Below are 10,866 nucleotides of genomic sequence, written 5' to 3' on the forward strand. Positions count from 1 at the left end.
CAGCTTTGTGTCATCTGCAAATTTGATAAATGTTACTTTGAATCCCTTCATCCAAATCATTGATGTATATTGTAAATAGCTGCGGTCCCAGCACCGAGCCTTGCCGTACCCCACTAGTCACTGCCTGCCATTCTGAAAGGGACCCGTTAATCCCTACTCTTTGTTTCCTGTCTGCCAACCACTTCTCTATCCATGTCAGCACTCTACCCCCAATACCATGTGCCCTAATTTTGCCCACTAATCTCCTATGTGGGACCTTATCAAATGCTTTCTGAAAGTCCAGGTACACTACATCCACTGGCTCTCCCTTGTCCATTTTCCCAGTTACATCTTCAAAAAATTCCAGAAGATTAGTCAAGCATGATGTCCCCTTCGTAAATCCATGCTGACTCGGACCGATCCTGTTACTGCTATCCAAATGTTCGACTATCTCATCTTTTATGATTGACTCCAGCATCTTCCCCACCACCGATGTCAGGCTAATTGGTCTATAATTCCCCATTTTCTCTCTCCCACCTTTCTTTAAAAAGTGGGATAACATTAGCCCCCCCCCCTGTCCTTCTGTCCACAGGGTTGGTGGTGTTGTCCAGTGGTGGCCAAGTGGCCAAGGGGTCAGAGTTCACTCGCTGCTGCAGCCCCGCCCCCACGCTCTTCACGGTGGGGTCACCGCCCAGCGGCTCCACGCCACACGCCGACACACGCACACGCATGTTCTCAGGTACCGTCTCATCCTTCATACCTCATGTGTGTTAATAATTTCAGTTTTACATAGAGGTTAAGCATGGAAACCGGCTGGCACGGTGGCGCAGCGGGTAGAGCTGCTGCCTCACAGCGCCAGAGACCCGGGTTCCATCCTGACTATGGGCGCTGTCTGTACGGAGTTTGCACGTTCTCCCCGTGACCTGCGTGGGTTTTCTCCGGGCGCTCCGGTTTCCTCCCACATCCCAAAGACGTGCAGGTTTGTAGATTAATTGGCTTGGCGTAAATGTAAATTGTCCCTGGTGTGAGTAGGATAGTGTTAGTGTGCGGGGATCGCTGGTCGGCACGGACTCGGTGGGCCGAAGGGCCTGATTCCACGCTGTATCTCTAAACTAAACCAAACAAGTCCTTCAGCCCACCGAGTCCACACCGACCAGCGATCACCTGCTCACAATAGTTCTCTGTTTTCTCACTTTCCCATCCACTCCCGACACACTGCTGATCATTTTAGGGTTTTTTCAGGAATGAATGGTTTTAAGATGAAGCATAGAAATAGGCTTGGACTCAACACCCCCTCCCCTGTATCCACCTATCACTTGCCAGGCTATGTCCCGCCCCAACCTCTCTTAGAAGAAGGGTCTCGAACTGAAACATCACCTGTCCATTCCCTCCACAGATGCTGCCTGACCCTCTGCGATCTTCCACCGTTTACTGTTTGTAGAGAAATGGGCCCTTCGGCCCATCGAATCCATACCGACCCGTTCACACTAGTTCTATGTTTTCTTACTTTCCCACCCACTCCCTGCACGCTAGTCCCAATTAACCTACAAACCTGCACGTCTTTGGCGTGTGGGAGGAAACCAGAGCACTCGGAGAAAACCCACGCAGGTCACGGGGAGAACGTGCAAACTCCACACAGACAGCACCCTATGTCGGGATCATACCCGGGTCTCTGGCGCAGTGAGGCAGCAGCTCTACCCGCTGCGCCACAGAAACATAGAAAAATAGGTGCAGGAGTAGGCCATTCGGCCCTTCGAGCCAGCACCACCATTAAATGCGATCAAGGCTGATCATCCCCAATCAGTACCCCGTTCCTGCTTTCTCCCCATATCCCTTGATTCCGTTAGCCCCAAGAGCTATATCCAACTCTCTCTTGAATACATCCAGTGAATTGGCCTCCACTGCCTTCAGTGGCAGAGAATTCCACAGATTCACAACTCTCTGGGTGGAAACATTTTTCCTCATCTCAGTCCTAAATGGCTGACCCCTTATTTTTAAACTGTGTGACCCCTGGTTCTGGACCCCCCCAACATGGGGAACATTATTCCTGCATCCAGCCTGTCCAATCCTTTGAGAATTGTATATGTTTCTACAAGATCCCTTCTCATCCTTCTAAGTTCCAGTGAGTACAAGCCCAGCCGACCCATTCGAATGGTCCTAGTCTTCCCGGGGGTGGGGGTGGGGAGGGGGTGGGGGAGAGGGGTGGGGGTGGGGGGGGGTACTCACCTGGGGTACAGGTGACGCTGACTGACCCTGTTCTCTACCCCATGCTCTTGTGTCTGTAGTTGGATCATCGGCTTGGATCAGCTCGGTGGGGTCGTGTGGTCCTAGTGCCGGCCCCCCCGGGGGGATGTGCGGGGATTCACCTGGCCTCCGGTACTCGTTCCCCGAGACCACGCGCGCCAGCGTGGAGACCGCCGTCACCTTCGAGGCCCCGGAGCTGCCCGAGGAAACTCTGATGGAGGTACGCGCACTTTTACCCGCTGGTGTAGATTCAAAGCAACAACCTGTAATATGTCTGCGGGCACAGAGTGCTGGAGTAACAGCGGGTCAGGCAGCATCTGTGGAGAACATGGATAGGTGACGATTCCGGTCAAGATCCTTCTACAGAGAGTTATAAGATCAGAAGTGAGTAGAATTAGGCCATTCGGCCCATCGAGTCTACTCTGTCATTCAATCACGGCTGATCTATCTCTCCCTCCTAACCCCATTCTCCTGCCTTCTCCCCATAACCCCCGACACCCGCACTAATCAACAATCTGTCAATCTCTGTGTGGGCCGATGCTCGATGCTGGATGCGATGGTGCCTCGGGCCGAGTGCAGAGGGGGGTCTCCAAACTGGTCCTCAGCTCATCCATCACTCAGTGAGTGGACGTTTGACCCCTGTTACACTGCAGGCTGTAACGTCCAAAAACACTCCCTCAGCCGGGGATGGCCCCAGGGTCAGGGGTCTCTCCCCCAGGGATTAGGATGCTTCCCCCCCTCCCCCAATCAGTAGGGTTGCGGTAGCAACTGAGAAATGCGACGGTGGTGTTGCTGCACGGGTGCCGTGTGTGGGCGCTGTATCTGCATTGCTGTACCTGCGCGGGTGCCGCGTTCTATCCGTCCCCGCTCACCGACGTCCCCTCTCGCCCGCAGCAGGAGCACGCGGACACGGTGAGGAACCTGCGCTTCACACTCGCCTTCGTCCACTGCGTGATGGAGATGGGCAGCGGTCACCCTCACCCCCCCTGCACCACGTCCCAGACGCACGTCACGCCTGCACCACTGCAGCCCAGCGCCCAGCTGGTGGACCAGATCAGCACGCTACGCCGCGAGTGGAGGTGAGGGGGGGGGGGGTCGCTGCGCAGTATTCACCCGATCAGCGCACACTCACTCACATGCTCACACTCACACACACGCTCGCTCTCACTCATACACACGCTCGCTCTCACTCACTCGCATGCTCACACTCACATCAAGGAGTGGTAGTGAGGTCACACACACATGTGTACACACACACGTACAAATACACACATACGCACGTACACACACACACGTACACACACGCACACACACACGCACGTACACGCACACATGTACACACACACACGTACACACACACGTACACACAGACACGTACACACACACACACGTACACACACACACGTACACACACACACGTACACACACACACGTACACACACACGTACACACACACATGTACACTCATACACACACACGTACACACACACACACACACGTACACACACACACACGTACACACACACATGTACACACACACACATATATATATACACACACACGTACACACACACACACGTACACACACACACACACGTACACACACACATACACACACACGTACACACACACACACACGTACACACACACACGTACACACACACACACACGTACACACACATGTACACTCACACACACACACGTACACACACACACACGTACACACACGCACACACACGTACACACACACGTACACGCACACACGTACACGCACACATGTACACACACACACGTACACACACATGTACACACACACACACACGTACACACACACACACACGTACACACACACGTGTACACACACACGTACACACACACACACATGTACACACACACACGCACACACACGTACACACACACACGTACACATGTACACACACACACACACACGTACACACACATGTACACACACACACACACGTACACACACACGTACACACACACGTGTACACACACACACACACACATGTACACACACACCTGTGTGTGTCCTCGTACAGGTAGACAAACAATGCTGGAGTGATGCTGGATTCCAGCATTTTGTGTTTACCTTTGATTTAAACCAACATTTGAGTGGCGTCCTCGTATAAACGTATAAACACACGCGCAGCCGGCCAGAATGTCGCCGCTGTGTATCGGGGCACGGCAATGAAACCCGCGGCACCGTGCAGAGTTGGGGTACGGGACGGGGGGGGTCGCGGGGTGAGGGAGGGGTACAGGCTCACTGCTGTGAAAGGTGGGGGGGGGCAGGGAGCGGGTTGGGGGGAGGGGCGGGGGGGAGCGGGTGGAGTGGGGGTAACACGCTGAGTGCCGGGGGGGGTAAGTTGTGGCGGGGGGGGGGGGGGGGGGGGGGGTAGGTGTGGGGGGGGAGGTAGAACATGCCGGTGTTGGGGGGGTAGTTGTGTGTGTTGTGGGTGTGTGTGTGGGGGGGGGGCACGGTTCCGTACCAACACTTTACCGGCTGGTGTTTTGCAGCTTTGCCGAGCAGCTGGTGCTGACCATGAAGGTGGCGGAGCTGCTGTCCACCGCCCTGCACCTCAGCAAGAGGCAGATCACCCAGGGCCGGCTCTACCCCAACCACACCGTCAAACAGGGTCAGCTCCACCTCCCCCCTCCCTCCCTCCCTCTCCCCCCACCCCCTCTCCCTCACCTCTCCCCTCCCCTCTCCCCCCCTACTCCCTCTCTCCCCCCCACCCCCTCTCCCTCCCTCTCCCCTCCCCTCTCCCCCCCTCTCCCTCTCTCCCCCCACCCCCTCTCCCTCCCCCCCTCCCTCTCCTCCCCCCCCCCCTCCCCCTCCCCCCACCGCTCTCTCCCCCTCTCCCCCATTGTGTGTGGGATAGTGTAAGTGTGCGGGGATCGCTGGTCGGTGCGGACTCGATGGGCCGAAGGGCCTGTTTCTGCGCTGTATCTCTAAACTAAACGAAACAATAGGGACAATTTACAGAAGCCAATTAACCTACAGACCTGCACGTCTTTGGAGTGTGGGAGGAGACTGGAGCATCCGGAGAAAACCCACGCAGGTCACAGGGAGAACGTACAAACTCCGTACAGACAGCACCCGTAGCCAGGATGGAACCCGGGTCTCTGGCGCTGTGAGGCAGCAGCTCTACCTGCTGCACCACCGTGCCGCTTGCCCTCTGTAAATTGTCCCCAGTGTGCTGGGAGTAGATGAGAAAGTGGGATAACATAGAACTAGTGTGAACAGGTGATCGCTGGTCAGTGTGGACTGGGCGTAACTCCTACATCCCTCTGCTCTACAACACTCCCCAGAGCTAGCGCTGCCATTGCCTGTGTGTGGGTGTAACGTGTGTGGGTAACGTGTGTAACGTGTGTGTCTCCACAGTGGTGAGGAAGCTGAACGAACACTACCGGACGTGTGTGTCTCTGTGTCGGTCTCTCACCCTCAGCCTCCATCGCTTCTTTGTGGACAAACAGCAGCTGATGGACAGAATCAGTAGCATCGCTGCCGAGAAACTCATCTACACACACACCATGCACATGGTACATCACCCCCCCCCCCCCCCTGTGCGTGTGCGTGTGCGCGCCCGTCCATCTGTCTGTCCCCTGGTGTGGTGAGAGGGTGGCGTGGAGTGTGTGTGACCTGTGGTTCTCGGGCATGTGTTGCCACGTGTGGGCGTGTGTTGCCGCGTGTGTTGACGCGTGTGTTGACGCGTGCTGCCGTGTGTTGCCGCGTGTGTTGCCACATGTGGCCGCGTGTTGACGCGTGCTGCTGTGTGTTGACGTGTGTTCTCTGCCGGCGGCAGGTGCAGGCGGCGGCGCTGGACGAGATGTTCCGGCAAGGGGGGCAGGATTGCCGCCGGCGTTACCACAAGGCGCTGCTGCTGATGGAGGGGCTGGCACAGATCCTCACCGACCACAGAGACGTCTCCAACATCACCAAGTGTAAGCCCAACGTGCCCCCCCCCCCCACCGCCCCTCCCCCCCCACAGCACCTCCCCCCACAGCCCCTCCCCCACAGCCCCTCCCCCACAGCCCCTCCCCCACTGCTCCCCCCTCCCCTCTCACGTTCACAAGTTATAGGAGTAGAATTAGGCCATTCAGCCCATCGAGTCTACTCCACCATTCAATCACGGCTGATCTCGGTATCCCGGTAGGCAGCGCGGCTCTCGCCAGCAGCGGCCTCTGCAGTCCGTCTGCGTTTTTATTATTTTATGTCTATGTTTTAATGTAGTTTTTGTTATTTTTGTTGGGGTATGTGTGTGGGGGGGTGGGGGTGGTGTGGGGGGGAGGGGGAAACTTTTAAATCTCTCCCTGCACGGGAGACCCGACCTTTTCTTTGTCGGGTCTCCGTTGTCGTTGGGGCTGCAACGAGGAGCGGCCTCCAACAGGAAGACCGGGGACTCCAGTGCCGAACTCACCTCACCGTCGCGGAGCTGGCCGAGTCCAGAGCGGGTGGAGCTGTGGTGGACGCTGCTGCGGCCCGACCCCTGGAGATTCGGTGGCTGCAACTGCGGGTTTGGCGGACGGTGACACCGGGAGCCCGCGGGTCCCCGCTGGGTGACCGCTTTTCGGGGCTTCCGCAACGGCGACTTCTCCCGCCCGAGTTGCGGGGTTGAAGAGCTCCTGGAGCGGGGCCTTACAGCACCGCCCCGCGCGGCTTGGAATGGCGGCGGGCTGCGAGCGCACGCCGGGGGCTCTAACATCTAGAACCCGGTGCGCGAACTTGCATTACCCGGCGTGGTTTAATGGCCACGGGACAATTCGCCATCGCCCGCCGGGGGCTTGGACTTTGACTCTGACATGGGGGGGGAGAGTGCAGTGGAGAGAGAAGTTTTTTTGGCCTTCCATCACAGCGAGGTGATGGATGTTTATGTAAAATATGTTGTGTCTTGGGTCTATTTGTTGTAATGTATGGCTGCAGAAACGGCATTTCGTTTGGACCTCACGGGGTCCAAATGACAATAAATTGAATTGTATTGTATTGTATTGTATTGTATCTATCTCTCCCTCCTAACCCCATTCTCCTGCCTTCTCCCCATAACCCCTGACACCCGTACTAACCAAGAATCTATCTATCTCTGCTTTAAATACATCCACTGACTTGACCTCCACAGCCGTCTGTGGCAAAGAATTCCACAGATTCACCACCCTCTGGCTGAAGCTAAGATTGAATGGTGGAGTAGATCAGATGGGCCTAATTCGGCTCCTGGAGCTTATAGAAACATAGGCAGTAGGTGCAGGAGGAGGCCATTCGGCCTTTCAAGCCTGCACCGCCATTCAATATGATCATGGCTGATCATCCACAATCAGTACCCCGTTCCTGCTTATTCCCCATATCCATGATTCCGTTAGCCCTAAGAGCTAAATCTAACTCTCCTTTGAAAACATCCAGTGAATTGGCCTCCACTGCCTTCTGAGGCAGAGAATTCCACAGATTCACAACTCTCTGGGTGAAAACGTTTTCCTCATCTCAGTCCTAAATGGCCGACCCCTTATTCTTAAACTGTGACCCCTGGTTCTGGACTCTGTGACCTTATCAGGGCTGTGTTTAACAGGAGATGTGTCGATGTTTTGCAGACAAGCAGTACATTGAACGGCGGCTGTGGGCGCTACACCTGGAGCTGTGTGGTAGCGAACCCTTCCCGGTGGAGCAGCGGTGACCAGCAAACCGTCTGGAGCTCTCCCCTCCCCCCCCCCCCCCCTCTCCCCCCCCTCCTCACCCCCGTCACTCTCTCTATCTGTCTCTCACAGGAGGGACCGCGTGTGTGTGTTCGTGCGTGTGCGTGTTTTGCGACTGAAATCTCGGCTGCACGCGCACACACACACGGATTACCGGCATGTGCGTGTGGCGTGTGCGTGTGGTGGCGCCGGGCCGGTTACAGGCAGCACACGTGTGTGGGCGGTGGGGAGAGGGACGGTGACAGATCGCTCGCTCGCTCTCTCTGGCGCTGCACTGGGCTGCAAGGCTGCTGATGCCGTCACCTGCAATGAATGCAGAGAAGCGCAGAGTGTGGCCACTGATGCAGGTCTGTGTGACACACACATCCCCCTCCCCCCGCTCCCCCTCCCCCCCCGCTCCCCCTCCCCCCCAACTTTCATTATTTGTTTCACTTCAAAACTCTGCCTTGAAGCACTTTCCCCACTTTTACTCAAATGTGTTAGTCGCACACGCATGCAGCACACGCATACAGCACACGCATGCAGCACACGCATACAGCACACGCATACAGCACACGCATGCAGCACATGCATGCAGCACACGCTAACCCAGGAATTGAAGGTGCACGTTATGTTTAATCTTGGTTCACATGTTCACGTTATAGGAGTAGAATTAGGCCATTCGGCCCATCAAGTCTACTCCGCCATTCAATCATGGCTGATCTATCTCTCCTAACCCCATCCCCCCCCCCCCCCCCCCCCCCCCCCCCCAATCTTACACGGTTTGATGCTGGAGCGAGGACAATCATGCCTCCTGCACCCACCCCACGCCCCTGGCTTTGTCCCCGTGTACATGTACGTGTGCGTGTACTCCACCCCGGCACACGTGGGCGAAGCAAGATTGCGAATGCGTGCTGGGATCAAATGCATGTGGGCGAGGATGCACTGAATGCATTGGTGCCGTTGCAACAATTTGGAGTTTATGAATTTGTCAACTAATGATTTCCTTACACTATCCCTTTAATACTTGAAGATTCGCCACAGTGTGTGTGTGTGTGTACGTGTGTGTATGTACATGTGTGTGTACGAGAATATATATATATATGTGTGTGTGTGTGTGTACGTGTGTGTGTGTGTGTGTGTGTGTGTGTGTACATGTGTGTGTGTGTATATATATATATGTGTGTGTGTGTGTGTGTGTGTAGGAAGGAACTGCAGATGCTGGTTTAAACACAGACACGAAGTGCTGGAGTAACTCAGCGGGACAGGCAGCATCTCTGGAGAGAAGGAACGGGTGATGTCTCGGCTCGAGACCCTTGTTCAGACAGAGTCAGGGGAGAGGGAGACGAGAGACATAGAACAAATGAATGAAAGATAGCAAGACTGAAGAAGGGTCTCGACCCATTCCTTCTCTCCAGCGATGCCGCCTGTTCCACTGAGTTACTCCAGCATCTTGTGTCCACCTTGTATTTATATATATACACAGATATACCAATGAGATGCCGCTGCCAGCGGCTTGCAGCGGGATTGGAGCAGCCCCTCGGTGTGGAAGTTATTTTCTGTCAGTGTATTTGTTGCCTGTTGAAGCAGTGGGACGGCATCGATACTGAGCGTCACGGCCCCCGACACAAGCCCCCAGCCCCCCCCACCCCACCTCCCCTCCCACTGTCCCAGCCTGTAGATGTGGCCATGTTTAGCTTGGAAATTAGAACCATTCAGGTGGACCCGGGTCAGTGTTGTGTGGGTTTTGTTAAAATGCTGGATATTTGGGGGTGGGGGAGTGGGGAGAGGGAGGGCTGAGGGGGGGAGATTACCCTCTCACTCTCCCTCTCACTCTCAGCTCAGTGAGACGTTGCTGCTGCTGCTGCTGCTGCTGCTATGTGGGTATTTGCCACGTGGGTGTCACACTGACCAGTGCCCACTATCTGGGAGTCACAGCCATATCACAAAGGGCAAAGTATAAAGGAGATGTGTGGGGCAGGTTTTATTTACACAGAGGGTGGTGGGTGCCTGGAACGTGCTGCCAGGGGTGGGGGTGGAGGCAGATACGATCGTGGTGTTTAAGAGGCTTTTAGACAGGCACATGGATATGCAGGGAATGGAGGGATACGGATCACATACAGGCAGAGGGGATTAGTCTAACTTGGTGTCATGTCCAGCACGGACATTGTGGGCCGAAGGGCCTGTTCCTGTGCTGTACTGTTCAATGGTCCAGTCCCCACTGATATTCCTGACCCACAGCAGCCTAAAGGGAACTTTAGATCCAACAGCTACAGTGGGATGCAGTCGGTGGTGGAGTTGGATGGAGCGGGGCTGCCCTCTGCTGGCTGCGCAGAGTCGCTGCGAGGCAGGATCCCACCCCAGAGGCACAAACAACCCCACCCTGAAACGTTGCCCTTCCATTCCCTCCACAGATGCCGCCTGACCCGCCGAGTTCCTCCCTCTCGCACTCTGTCTTTTTTTGTTGTTGCAAAACTGTACCTGCAATTCCTTGTGCCCGCAACGAACTGCAGATGCTGGAGCCTTGAGCAAAACGCAAAGTGCTGGAGTAACTCAGCGGGTCAGGCAGCATCTGTGGAGAACATGGATAGGTGACGTTTCGGGTGAAGCCCTTTCCGACTGGAAAAGGGTCCTGACCTGAAACGTCATCTGTCCATGTTCTCCACAGATGCTGCCTGACCCGCTGAGTTATGGTGCAGCAGCATCTATGGAGCTAAGGAAATAGGCAACGTTTCGGGCCGAACCCCTTCTGGAAATAGGCAACGTTTCGGGCCGAAACCCGGAAGGGTTTCGGCCCGAAACGTTACCTATTTCCTTAGCTCCATAGATGCTGCTGCACCCGCTGAGTTACTCCAGCACTCTGTGAAACGTCACCTATCCATGTTCTCCACAGATGCTGCCTGACCCGCTGAGTTACTCCAGCACTCTGTGAAACGTCACCTATCCATGTTCTCCACAGATGCT

The 10,866-nt window shown here is 55.5% G+C and overlaps 1 protein-coding gene across 5 annotated transcripts in view; it reads left to right on the forward strand.

Annotated features, from left to right (window-relative positions):
• ulk1 (unc-51 like autophagy activating kinase 1) overlaps positions 1-10,592 on the forward strand; it is a 37,265-nt gene extending 26,673 nt beyond the window's left edge. For 4 of the 5 annotated variants that reach the window (XM_033043925.1, XM_033043922.1, XM_033043923.1 and 1 more), the window contains 7 exons: positions 572-718; positions 2,265-2,443; positions 3,118-3,302; positions 4,759-4,877; positions 5,627-5,784; positions 6,048-6,186; positions 7,822-8,335. In XM_033043925.1, coding sequence (XP_032899816.1) covers positions 572-718; positions 2,265-2,443; positions 3,118-3,302; positions 4,759-4,877; positions 5,627-5,784; positions 6,048-6,186; positions 7,822-7,904 — 1,010 coding nt within the window. In that variant the 3' untranslated portion in view covers positions 7,905-8,335. Of the gene's footprint in view, positions 1-571; positions 719-2,264; positions 2,444-3,117; positions 3,303-4,758; positions 4,878-5,626; positions 5,785-6,047; positions 6,187-7,821; positions 8,336-10,570 lie in introns of those variants that run through there. The other variant, XR_004415755.1, reaches the window with a different exon arrangement.
• Positions 10,593-10,866: the final 274 nt, after the last annotated feature.

This window comes from Amblyraja radiata, chromosome 25 (assembly GCF_010909765.2).
Source record: "Amblyraja radiata isolate CabotCenter1 chromosome 25, sAmbRad1.1.pri, whole genome shotgun sequence".
NCBI classification, from domain to species: Eukaryota; Metazoa; Chordata; class Chondrichthyes; order Rajiformes; family Rajidae; genus Amblyraja; species Amblyraja radiata.